Source organism: Pelobates fuscus, chromosome 5, assembly GCF_036172605.1.
Source record: "Pelobates fuscus isolate aPelFus1 chromosome 5, aPelFus1.pri, whole genome shotgun sequence".
NCBI lineage: Eukaryota > Metazoa > Chordata > Amphibia > Anura > Pelobatidae > Pelobates > Pelobates fuscus.
In genome coordinates, this window is record NC_086321.1 from 29,318,271 (window position 1) to 29,332,421 (window position 14,151).

The window sequence follows — 14,151 nt, forward strand, 5'->3', positions numbered from 1 at the left end:
TCTGATCTTGATCCAAGTTGCCTACTGGGATTCCTTAATGTCCCACTCTGGGTGTATTTTTTTTTTTTTTATAAAGAAAGCATTTTAAAGGGTAGCATTAGATTCTGTCCTGGAAACCCCATTTTTCAATGAGTTGTCCACCAAAATGGGAAATCTGTTCACCTTATTATAAAATAATCTTTTTTCTTATTTATCAATGTTTATTTTTTTATGTGTTATTTACTTTTTGATATATGTGCAAATAAATATTGAAAGAAACAAATCAAAATGATAAAATAAAACTCTCTCCCTGGAGAATGCGGTCAGGATTACAGCAGGATTGTGCTAGACCACCGTAGCATTTCAGAAGGTATCAGGGATGTATTTATCTATGACCTTCTGCTATATGAGCAGTATTCTACACGTTATAAATGTGGAATTAGTTTATCAAATAAAGAAGGTCAATGCTACGCCTGAAATAGAACCTGCCACACTGAGATTTGTAAAAGATCTAGAACAGGTCTCAAAATGTCAAGCCTACCAGACCAGACAAGCCTAAAAGTCACCCACCAACGCACATCCGGAGGGTCCACGAAACACTCACCAGGCCTGAATTTTCACTTGCAAATAGCTAAACATGTTGATCCCAAATGCAGGCATCTTGAATATTTTGTCCAAAAATTTGCAATTCTCTTCTCAATTCTCAACAATTGCTTAGTCAGGGAACAACTCCATTCGCTAGAGTACGTGGAAACCCAGCAGACACCAGACGCCAGTTTGATGAAAAATATGAAATCTCGTATTTGAAAACCAACTCTGAGATGCACTCAAACAGATAGAAAAGCAACACTAACCCTTCAGTTGAGTTTTGAGTTGTTGTTTTTTCTTGTTGTTTTGATATTTTAGACTATAATTTGCAATTTCTTTGTCAGTCTCCAAAATTAAATTCATGTTTTAGTGAATAACCTCAGTCAATGAATTGTGTGTCTCCCCTATTAATAAAAGAAAGGAGAACTCATATAATTGTGGCCTTAAGGACATCACCCCTTTCCTTCTAAAATTAAATTGAAGGAGGAAGCCGGCTAATAACTGGCAGCATTAAATTCTTTAGCACTAATATAAATTTGGCAAATGTAGTAGTATGAATGAGCTTTAATTAATATCATGGAAAACGTTAAATAAAATATTTTGAGAATAGGCTCAATTAGTTTAAAATACAAAGTTAATTTGGCCTTTTCTATAGGGAGGGTTGGGTTCCCATGATCTATTGTAAAAAAAACCCAAAAAAACATTCTGACTGTAAAATAATATTTTCTTTTTATCCTTATGTATACAACATCAGTCCTAAAAGTTAGACGTTAAAAAAACTATTGTGTCATGTAATTTGTACCTGATACCTAGGGGCTGATCATTTCCAGATTTCTGGCTTAATACGTGATTAAATTGCTACCAGTTCCAGTCAATCTCAGTCAGGAAAGAAAATACCAGCGATGTTTGAAGAATAGATTATTAAGGTTCCCGCTTGACTGAAGATAGTTCATATGTTCCATTTGCTAACACAACATAGCGCTGGGAAAATAATTCCAGCTTTTCCTTTGCATAGATTATTTTAACAAAATAAAAAAAGTGTGGTGAAGGAAATAAAAGCAAGCTAATGGTTTCTCGACATATGGAGCTAGTTTAAACGAAGGTCATTTTTCCCCTTTCTTCTGGACTCTATCGCATTGTTGTTTTTTTTTCTAAATCAACACGTTTTCTTCAATGAGACTGGGAATGCACAGAATGATTCAATGATTCAAGCAGCAACAGGAATCATTTCATTCTGTTCTCATCTGATAATAATGACGATGAACAGGAGGATAAAGAGATGATGTTTTGAAGATGCGGTAACAGAACCAGTAATGTTAGGCACTATACGAATTGCCAGATTTTAACTGTAGGCACTATACAATTTTCATGCAATAAAAAAACAAAGAAATTAGTTACCTGTGCACTATCCCAAGTCCCTATGCATATTTAAATAACTGGAGTTTTTTCATATCACTCCAAAGGCCATTAGATTGTAAGCTACCCTGCCACGTCAAGGTAAACATCTTAGTGGAGTCCTACACTAACAATCGACCTTGCTTCCTTTAGCTTTGGGTGATAAAATCTCTAATGATACAGAGAAGGGTATTTTTCTAATCCCCCTACATACTTATTAACCCTCAATAAGGAACACATGGAGTGGGCGGCAGCATTAGAACATGGTTGTGTGATACAAAAGCAAATACAAATTCACAAAAATAAGTCCTGCGCTCAGACTATGCAAATTTCATCTCATTTAATTTTTTTATAGTGCTTGGAGTCCTCTGGTACTTTTCCTCTATTTAGTGTTAAACCATTTTTAAGCAGTTTAAAACTATGTAAGAGTCCATGGCCAACTATAGTCCAGCCCCTACTGGAGGTGTGGCTAAGGCAGAGATTACACACTTCATTTTACCCATACCAAGTCATACCAACAATGGCACTGTAATAGGCTGAACATGGTCACTTTCAGCCAATTACAGCTTCTAACTTCTGCTAAGACTATTGCTTTTCCTATTAGCCCAAGTAGCACAGAAGGGATGGTGTGCTGGGGAATCGTGTTTAGCATTAAAGCTTTAAAAACAGTTTAAAACTGAATGGAAATGAAGCGCCAGGGCACTCCAGACACTATAATTACTTAAATAAGTGTCTACTGTGTCCCTTAAAGGATCAAAGGGATGTCATTCCATCATCACAATATGGTACCTAAAGGCCTAATGCCAGCACGGACTGTCCTGCTTATTTATTCTCAAAAGCTCTTTACAGCCCAGTTTTACTTTATGACTGAAAATGATTCCACATTGGTCCTTAGAAAGTCAGTCTTGGTTGGCCACCGACATCGCAGGATCTCATCAGTTTTTAAGGTGATGTAGTTGGATTAACAGTAGCTCTTTAAATGTTTGCATCACTAGTATGTTTTTGTAGCTATAATGGAAGGATTGATAACTGTAATGATGACCACCTCCACTAATCTATTCTCAAAAAGGCCTAAACCCAGGCTGACAGGTTAAAGAAGGAGACAAGCTGGAGAGGGTGGCAAGCTGGATGGGGCAGCAAGATGGAGTGGTAGGCAGGCTGTTGATGGTGGCAAGGTGTAGTTGTTGGCAGTCTTTACGTGTTGACAAGCAAGACGTGGCAGCAGGCTGGAGTGGATGATAGACTGCTGCACCTATATTATGTATTTTTACTAACAGGGGCTTTCCTACTGCTTCCAGTTGTAGCCAGCTGCTTTTAATATATCTAAATCCACCTAGCTGGTCCAAGGAATACTACTCACTTCTCACTTATATGCAACTGACTTTTGAGTATACAAATGCTATTCTGTGAGCCAGATTAACATTGGAGCTCAGGTTCCAGGCCCACACATTGCAATGGGTCTAGGCTTTTTTATATATTTATTTTTTGTGATCTGCTGTTAGTTTGAAGAACTCAGTGCAATATTCTCAGAGTGTGGCCTGGGAGGTACAGATATTCACCATGACCTAGCTGACCAACATGGAAAATACTATTTATTACACATCGAGGTCCAATGGTAGCTTGGATACTGTATAGACAAACCTGTATCTGACATAGGAGGGCTCATTATCTGCTCCTTGCTTATTGCACACAGCCCATCTGTGCCCCATAACTGAAACCTTATTCTCTAACCAATAATAATGTTTCCAGTTGCCATCTTGGTTGGGGCATGTTTCCACTGTAAAGCCCATGTATAAATTGATCTTTGTGGCTGGTTGTTAGATGTTTTACCTTCATGACTAGAAACTTCTTTCCTCCATCGTTTCATAAGTTTCTCTTCAACTCTTGCCATCTTCAACTTGACTATAGTTTCCCTTTAAGTTTTCCTCGTTGTTGAACGCTGAAGCTTTATTTCACCCTCCTCTGCAAACAAACTGCTACCTAAATATCGGTATGTCCCTCTTTCTGAAAGAAGGACACTGGTGTCAGCAGTAGCACAATAAGTAAACCGTGCCAACTTGCAGACGAATATTCTGCCCCCATTAATATGATCTGATCATCATGTTCTCACCACCGTAATGTTGCCTTTTTTAGTAGCACTATGACAGTTCCAGACCATGCACAGCCAGTCATATGTTTCCCTGCTCTAATTTATTTATTTATTTTTGTCAATCTATGTCTATTGAGGTTTTATGAAAGATACAAGGATCAAGGTTCACTATGGTAGGTTCGGTGGTAAAAAAGAAATAACAAGGCACCAAGTAGATCTACAGTCCGAGTCAAGCATTGTTTTACAGCAGAAAGGTAACGGAATAGTACTTTTCCCCACTCAAGGAACCAACGTATTCACCGTAATCAGCTATAGTAAGCCTTGTCTGCTGTTTAAAGGATGGTCCCACTCAAGGACCAATGTTTCCTCCGTACTCAGTTATAGTAAGGCCATCTCTAATTTAGATCACATTTAGTCAAACATCTGCTTTTCATTTGTTGTTATTGGATCAAACATCCTGACTGACTGAGGACTACAGATGGTGTACTATAACGGAATCTGGAAACTTTTCAAAATGTTTAGCTTTTAATGAAATCTCATTGTAGAAGTCTAAGAGTCATACAATGTAGAGCTGACTGTATCTGGAATGATGATACTTGAGAACTCCATTTGTTCTTTTCCTACTCACATGTCACAAGTTAATCATTTGTTTTGATATGAGTAATGTATATCTGGATAGCTATCAAGATCAGGGGTTTCCGTGACGATCAGCATTAAAGAAATGTACCTATAACATTTAGTAGGTTACTACATGCAGTCGTTGTAATTAGCTGCTGCATGAGGTTGGATAAGCTCATTCAGAAAGTACTGACTATCGCAATGTACATAGGTTGCTTGGCATTTTGTGCCGATGGGTCACTTGTCTTGTGTCTGCCTTCGTGGTGTTTATTCACTAACCAGAGAAGTAATAAATGAATTGCAAATCCCTCTGTCTTTGAAACAACTATAGACATGAGGAAGTGTGGCAGGTATTATGTGGTCATTTTATTGATGTGTAAAGTATTTTGTGTGTGATAACATTTGTTATCTCTGCTTCCGATTCATTGAATTTCGATGGTATTTCAGGCTTTTGTCAAATTATTCTCATCATAAATTTGCTCTTTAGGACAGTGAAAAGAAAGGTTTTATGAATAAGCTGTATGCCATCCAGGAAGTGTGCGTCAGTGTCCAGAGCATTCTTGATGAAGTTGCATCTATTGGCGAAAGGATAAAGAAGTAAGTATTGACAAGTTCCATCTGTCTGTCTGTCTGTTTATCTATCTGTCTGTCCTGAGTGAGGCCAGATGGGAAGCTGTCAGTCAGCCTGGTGCACATTCAAGCCAGACTGTCTGGCCAACTCTGTGGGCGGCCTTATCCCCTTTGTGGGCAGAATTGCCCATTTCCAACATTGCCAGTGTATCAAGTAGTGTCACGGGCAGGCTCCTTTAGGCCCGCCCACCCATGTCCAAATTTCATAGGTTTCAATTTTGGGAGGTATGAATATATACTTCTATCTGCATCACTTACTTTTTTCTTGATATCTTATCCCTGTCGTGTATGTACCTTATCCTCCACTAACATACTATACAATGTATCTGGCACGGGTACTCGGGAGATATTGGTTCCATCAAATATCACAGCAAGACACATCCTGAAAAGGACAATTAAAAAGCACATGATGTGATTAACTGACAGGGTCTATTAACTAAACTCCAAATTAAAGCAAAATTAAAGCAACCAATTTCCTGACCTCCCTAAATAAAGTCATTAACATGAATTAATAAGGGGAAGCCGGTTACAAAATGCACATAACCCAATGTTTGTATTAAATATATATATATGCCAACATAGAATATTTCAAGACATACTAATTAAATGTTTGCATTTCTTATAAATGTTATAATTTGTGACTGTGTCCACTGGCCACTATGCACCCTGTTATTCATTGTAAGACACATATAGATTATCCTCATTTAATCAGCATGATGTGATGAAGAATAATATGTCCGTGTGTCTCGCGTGGAATCCTTTACCGTGCCTGTTATATCTTTTATTAGACAGAAGCCATAATCGTGTTACTGACTGTTTTATTTTTCCGTACAGCACATTCAACTGGACGGTTCCATTCCTAACCTGGCTGGCGATCATGGCTCTGTGTGTTCTCACAGCAGTGCTATATTTTATACCGCTTAGATACATTGTCCTTGCGTGGGGTAAGTAAAACATTTTCTGAACTGCTGGAGCCATACTGAAATAAGTCATTCGTAAGGGAAGGCGTTATACGATCAGCAGCTGGAAAATCCAGAAAACAGTGTCTGATTGATGGAGGCACTTTAGGTCACTTTCCATTTTGTTTTCTTAGACCTGAAGCCAAGATCAAAGTAAAACTGCATAGAAGCAAGGAGTCTCAATAAATCACTGACATGTATATGTAAATCTACCTTTTGGGCACCCCTGGTCTAAACTCTGTCTTCATTATCAGCGGTACCGGTCCTTTCCTGGAGATTTGAATGTCGTTTTAAAAAAGTGTTTTGAGGCATGCATTTTGTTATAAATTGCATTGGTCATGTGACCATCATGTCACATGACACGATGGTTTCACAGATTGCCGAAAAAAAGGAATGTGTCAAGCAAGTACTAACTGAACTGCTTTTACTAGTTGGACTGGCTCTTTCGACGCTCCTTTTATAAGTATGCCACTCAAATATTGATTTGTCCCCAATTATATATTAAGGCATTCTTCACAAAATTGTTTATTGAAGCTTATTAAAATCTCATTTGTTTTGTCTGATTTTAGAGGTTGTTAACAATTGTTTTACAACTATCAGATTTTTGGCATGGCTTACACCCATGATTACATCCACTGGATTAAGAAACAATGAGTGTAACATCCGTTGGCTGCAAATACCATCGCCCCTTATTATCACATAAAGTCAAGTGCTATGACCAAATTTGGCCTTGATTTAATACGCTTTCCAAGCGATTCCCTACTATTAGAATAACTTTCCCAATACTTTATCTACAGATGTCCCCATTAAAGTCTATGGGAATTCTTGTAGATAAATCATTTGAAACGCTTATTAAATCAGGGCCCTTGTTACTTGTATAGGACACAATGCACAGTGCTGTCTGCCCCACTTGGTGATGTACCACTTGTACACTGTGCATGTCCCACTCGCACAGACGTGCAGGTCCAAAGTCATTTCAACTGCTCTGCCATTTGTATACATGAGAGCACCCCAAACTCAACTAGGGTGTGTAAACGTTTAATGTCCACTCTGTATCTAATTAGTATTATTCATAAAGTGTCCACAATGTAAGCAGCGCATGGTACAGTTTATAAAGGATCATATGACAAACAGCGGAGATCAAATTTAAATTAACAGAGATATATTACACATAAACAGGGTTCATTGTTAACTTCTGATTTGTCAGGTATTCAAAGTACATTTAAAACGAGTATCAATTTTTAAGTTAAAAGAAACATTCCCCAGTTTAGTTCTGTTTCAGTGACTGTTTGAGTTACAGTTCGGAAATTCACTTGGATATCGCGAGGGATCTACTCTAACATCCCGGCTATTCTACACACACAAACATAGTGCCTTTACTGCATTTTATTAACTCATTATGTCACAGTATATGGGGTGCTATTCTCTTAACTACTGGCTGTAAACATGTAATAAATAGACATAAACTTGCACACGCGGCATTATCATGAAACTGTAATGGTATAAACATTCGGAAACATATTTTCTACGATAAATAACCCATAGTTCTCCGTCCCTCTAGGACAACTTCATTTTTTAATGGTTTTATGCTGTAGTGACTTTAACATAATGTGTGACACGCCACCCCAGCACTAAAGAGATTGGAGCAAGTGTCAGGATCCAATTTATTTGATACAAAGGTCTGCTCTGAGATCTCCCAGCTGACAGAGCTTCTGCCAAAGTACAGGCGTGGGGCCAAGCTTTCTGCTGTCTGCCACGATGTGATTTGACAAATATATTTTGACTGAGCGGATATTAAAACCAACACTGTAATTCCATTATATAGTGTAGCCTTTCATCAGCAAATGAAACACGGGAGCTAGAAAACTGGGAACCTGATATTAGAGAATGGCCCCAGAACAGGTGATACAACGCCTTCTTTAGCAAGTTTATCCATTGTGAGGGTTAATTTACTAAGGGACAAAGCGTTGGAGAGTGAAATATCCAATGCGTTCTGTGATCTGCACTCTGTTCTTCTGTGGAGTTTATACCAGGGTTAATTTTGTCGACTGACAATTTTAGTGAAATGTTAGTCGATTACATTTTTGAGGTTTAGTCAACTAAAACTAGACCAAAACTAAAACAATTCAGATGACTAAAATACAACTAAAACTAAAATGTTTTTTTAGTCAGAAGACAAAATTAAAATTTGCCGCCAAAATTAACACTGCATAGATGGGCTGTGGAAGGGTCAAAACAAACAGACCAGGGCTTGGGAGAGAGACACCTAGAGGGGCTGGGACGACACACAGAGACACAGAGGGGCTGGGGAAGGGGCAAGAGAGACAGATAGAGGCTTTAATTAAACCCATTAGATTTTAGTCGTGTTGACTAAAATCTACCAGAGATTTAGTTGTATATAACTAGACTGGAACTAAAACAATTCAGATGACTAAAATATGACTAAAATGGATTTTGAATATGGATTTTGAGATTATAACTAAAACTACATTTAAATTTGCTGCCAAAATTAAAGTTGGTTTATACATAGGTTGAAATTGAGGCTCCTTAGAATAACATGAATGGCGGGAGGGTTGGATTTACATTTCAGGTGAATGCAGGCACAGAATTCTCAGGCACCCCTTCCTTCCCCAAAGTTCAGTTATCTGTTGCTTGCTCTGTATTTTAGATAATTAAAAATGAAATATGGCAGTAGGCACTTATCTCATTACCTCCTTGAATAACTGGAGTGTTCCTATTTCAAGCAGGGCCATCTATAATATTAATAGGACCCTGGGCAAATCATTTTCATGGGCCCCTGTTTCTCCCCCCCCCCCCCCCCCCCCCCCGCTCCCTGGCAAGCAATCACACCTTTCACATACTTACTTACACAAACATATACACTGACAGACATACTGACACATAGACACATAGACACACAGACATACGGACACGCAGATATTCACTGACAGACATACTGACACAAAGACACACAGACATATGGACACACATATTTTCACTGACAGACATACTGATATCTTCACAGACACACAAAGACATACTGACACACGCACTGACAGACATACTGATACACACACATACACTGACACACATATATACTGACAGACATATTCACACATTCAGACAAAGATAAAGACATACTGACAGACACAAATATACACACACACACTAACAGATATGCTGACACAGACATACACTGACAGACATACTGACATACACATACACACAGCTACATATCCTGACAGGAATACTAAGACACAGACACATACACATAAATACATACTGACACACACATTGACAGACATACTGACACACAGACATACACACGGACAAACTGACAGACATACTGACATACATATTGAAAGACAAACTGACACAGACATACTGACACACACAGACACACTGACAGACATACTGACACACAGACACACACATACACTGACAGACATACTGACACACAGAGACACATACACTGACAAACATACTGACACACAGACACACACATACACTGACAGACATTCTGACACACACACAGCCATATTGACACACACACATATACTGACAGACACACACACACAGACGTACTGACACACACACTGACACAGACAGAAATACTGACAAACACACAGACAGACATACTGACACACACACTGACACATTCACACACACACAACATTTATACTTTTAAGTCCACCTCCTGTTTCCTACCTTAAAGGGTGGCTTCCCTGGTGTCCAAAATGGTGGCTGAGACTGTTGGGGGATGCTGTTGGCAATATCGGCGCAGCCCCCCTCTTCTCTGCCTCCATGGTCTCTCCCACGTGGCTCTCTCTGGGAGGAAGTAACTCACGACAGTCACTTCCTCCCATGCTGCCAAAAAGCAAGAGGGCCCGGCCGTGCAGTTAAAGGACCAGAGTGTGACCAGGCCCCTGCTTGCATTTGCCAATGCAGAAAGAAAAATCCTGCGCTCACTCCCATCACTGGGCGGCTGCAATGACTACAGTACACATCAGCCCCAATATATAGTAAAAACCAAAGAAAAACAAGTTACCTGCGCTCTCTCCCTATGTATTTTTAAACAAATGGAGTTTTTTTAGTTACCTCCAATGGCCATGAGAGGATGAGCCCACCTGCCAATGTCAAGGCAGACCCCCCTAGGTGGGTCCTAATTCTAACCATTCACCTTGCTTCCTTGAGCCTCTGGCAAAAAATCTCTAATGAGACAGAAATGGGTATTTTTTATATACACTTAACCCTTAATAGGGAACACATGGGATGGGCGGCTGCATTGTAACAAGGCTGAGTGATACAAAAAATGGATACAAATGCAGCAAGATAAGTCCTGCGCTCACTCTCATCACTGGGTGGCTGCAATGACTACAGTACACATCAGCCCCAATATATAGTAAAAACCAAAGAAAAACAAGTTACCTGCGCTCTCTCCCTATGTATTTTTAAACAAATGGAGTTTTTTTAGTTACCTCCAATGGCCATGAGAGGATGAGCCCACCTGCCAATGTCAAGGCAGACCCCCCTAGGTGGGTCCTAACTCTAACCATTCACCTTGCTTCCTTGAGCCTCTGGCAAAAAATCTCTAATGAGACAGAAAGGGGTATTTTTTATATACACTTAACCCTTAATAGGGAACACATGGGATGGGCGGCTGCATTGTAACAAGGCTGAGTGATACAAAAAATGGATACAAATGCAGCAAGATAAGTCCTGCGCTCACTCCCATCACTGGGTGGCTGCAATGACTACAGTACACATCAGCCCCAATATATAGTAAAAACCAAAGAAAAACAAGTTACCTGCACTCTCTCCTTAATCCCTATGTATTTTTAAACAAATGGAGGTTTTTGTTTTACCATTAGAGGTAACTAAAAAACCTCCATTTGTTTAAAAATACATAGGGATAAAGGAGAGAGCGCAGGTAACTTGTTTTTCTTTGGTTTTTACTATATAGTGCATTTGCCACCCGGTAGCCGGGTGACAAACACACATATACTGATAGACACACACACACAGACGTACTGACACACACACTGACAGACACAGACAGACATACTGACAAACACACAGACAGACATACTGACACACACACACTGACACATTCACACACACACAAAATTTATACTTTTAAGTCCACCTCCTGTTTCTTACCTTAAAGGGTGGCTTCCCTGGTGTCCAAAATGGTGGCTGAGACTGTTGGTGGATGCTGTTGGCAATATCGGAGCAGTCCCCCTAAAATCCAACAGTATATTGCAGTCAGATTACTGGGGAAGTTGCAGCTCTACAGGAGGTGGATTTATTTTTAGGTCCTTTCTGCTCTAGTAGGTAACAATAAGTGATTGCATGTACTTTGATAGTTTCCTAGAAATATAGTCATTGTTTGAAATGTTTTATTATTCCAGGAATCAATAAATTTACAAAGAAAATTCGAAGTCCTTACATGATCGACAACAATGAAGTCCTTGACTTTCTATCAAGAGTTCCATCTGATGTACAAGTGGTGAGTACCTGGTGTTTGAGTTCATACTCTGAGTTGTATGTTGCTGTGCATTACCCATGGGCGTAATTCTCCCATCTATAAGTTCTGCAAGCTCTATAAGTTACATGACAGAGTAATATTTTGAGTCATTTAGTGGCTAATTCTGAATCAGACCCAAAAAAAGTTCTCCAGTCAGCATATATTGCCTTTAGTATATTGCCACATCATCCCCAGACAGGGGAATATGTGCTGGGCTGAGGAAGGGGGCCCACACACACTCCATCCCCAACTATATTGCCCACACACACTCCATCCCCAACCTCCACCTTGCACTTGTGGGTATTATTTTAGCCCAAGGAAAACATGCCTCATTAAGTTTAGTAGGACAAAATCAGAGTGGGATCCTTTGAAAATAGATTTCCACCCTCACCAGAAGGCCCGTGTATATAGTTACCTATCTAAAACCAAGCACCATCTACATTGTAAGCTTGTTCGAGCAGGGTCCTCGTTAGCATATTGTTCCTGTCAAAATCTGTAATAGTTTGTCTCATTTGTTGTTAAAGTTCCCATAATAATATTGTAAAGTCCTGTGGAATGTGTTTGTGCTATTTAAATGTAAAAAATAATAATAATTTGTACAATATTGGGCATTGTGTGTGTGCACAGTAATCTGCCTAAAACAAGTCAACTGCACCATGATTATGTACGTACGCCTCATGATCACCTCGGGTGAATAGATGCAGCCAATGTGTTTTGAGCCATATCAGCTCTTGTCCAGTAGAGAAAAAGGTGGGAAGGTCGCCAGTGGAGAGGAAGAGGCATATGTGTGAATAAGCTACTGGAAAGGAAAGGAGGGGAATATGTGTGTGTGGATGAATGAGTAAAATGTTGTTTTGTTTTGCTTTGTGTATAACAACAGCCATACACATATACAAAGGATGATAAAATCATATCTATACTGGAGCGGAATCATGTGTGTGATACCTTGTAAAGAGAAGGCTACATCGGAATGCTTATCATTCCATTTACTGCCTCCTTATTCCCTTTTTTGTTCTCCGATAATTTGTTTTGGTATTTACTTTGTCTTTTGCTTTTATTTTTTTTCCCTAGAAAAAATAAATAACAAATCTGCATTCTCTCCATGTTCTCTGACGTCTTCAGAGTGTGTCCCTCTTGACCATTTGTTGCTAAACTTCTGTGTTTCAACAGGTGCAGTATCGAGAACTGAAACCGGATCCTAACCAAAGCCCGAGCAAAAGGAAGAAAAATAATCTTGGATAAGAAACTCTACACATCAGGGAGAGAAGCATCTGGTTGCAGGAGATAAGAAAGTCCCCTCATGCATTCTCATTGTTTATGTTATCTTATATTGTATTTTTTTTTTATCACGATGGAGAAAAATTGTAAATATTGTATAAAGGCAGATACCACTGTACAAAAAGAATTTGATAAAATTTGGAAGTTCATATCTTGCCGCGTGTGAATGGTTTGCGTTGGCCACTTGAGTGATGCTTTGAAAGATACAGTTGAATTGGGATCCAAAATAATGTAAATTATGTTTTGTTAGAGTGGAATATGCTAAGATCCTCATTCAGATATCCACATTTATGTATGCACATACATTAGCCAAAAAGTCCTAACTATACAGAGAAAGTTTTGTTTGGTTTGTGGAAGACGAACATTGCACTTTACGATTTAGTGCCTAATACTTGCCCGGTAAGATCACAATACAGCTGTTGGATCGACATTTTTGTCACCGCCAACCAGCCTTAGAGACATACTAGGCTGGCTGATGTAAGTTACAGGTTAACAAGTCGAGAAGGGCAGCTATTGCACTGTCCATACCCAATAAAGTAACTTTGTTTCAGTAACATTAGCTCAGGATTTTATTATCTGCATAACGTGATAAGACTTAAATGCCGACTGTCACCAATTCTTCGTTTCTTGTTTTCTCCAGTTTGTTAGATTTAATAAAACAATGTTTTTTGTTTCTTTTTTAATCATGTATAATCAAGCTATTTTATCTGGCTGAGCAGTCATGTTGGGTCAGGTTCAGTTGTTATCTGACCAACTGGTGTTCAACCTAACTTGTGATTTCTCTGTGAAAATGCAGCAACAGGCAACTTAGGCTCAAGATCAAAAAGTTAAATTTTCTTTTAAAAAAAAAAAAACTAAAAACTTTCATTAAATGTATTAAACTTTTAAAAAACGAGAAGTGAATATTTGATGACAGTTGCCCTTTAATTTTACAAGTAACCTCCCTGCTGATTTTCTTTGCAGGGAAAGTTAAAAAAAAAAAAAAAAAGATTTTGGTTTGTTAATGGTGATCTGATTGTCACTCACTGTCTAATGTAACTATTTACGTAGACTCTCAAAGTGACAATTAAACATCTAGAATACATTCT

General features: G+C 38.8%; 1 protein-coding gene across 1 annotated transcript in view; it reads left to right on the top strand.

Annotated features, from left to right (window-relative positions):
- Nucleotides 1-13,870, top strand: part of MCTP1 (multiple C2 and transmembrane domain containing 1) — a 680,185-nt gene extending 666,315 nt beyond the window's left edge. Inside the window, exons 18-21 of the mRNA XM_063453691.1 lie at nt 5,157-5,266; nt 6,134-6,243; nt 11,670-11,767; nt 12,956-13,870. Of these exons, the coding sequence (XP_063309761.1) occupies nt 5,157-5,266; nt 6,134-6,243; nt 11,670-11,767; nt 12,956-13,027 (390 nt within the window). The 3' untranslated portion in view covers nt 13,028-13,870. The remainder of the gene's footprint in view (nt 1-5,156; nt 5,267-6,133; nt 6,244-11,669; nt 11,768-12,955) is intronic.
- Nucleotides 13,871-14,151: the final 281 nt, after the last annotated feature.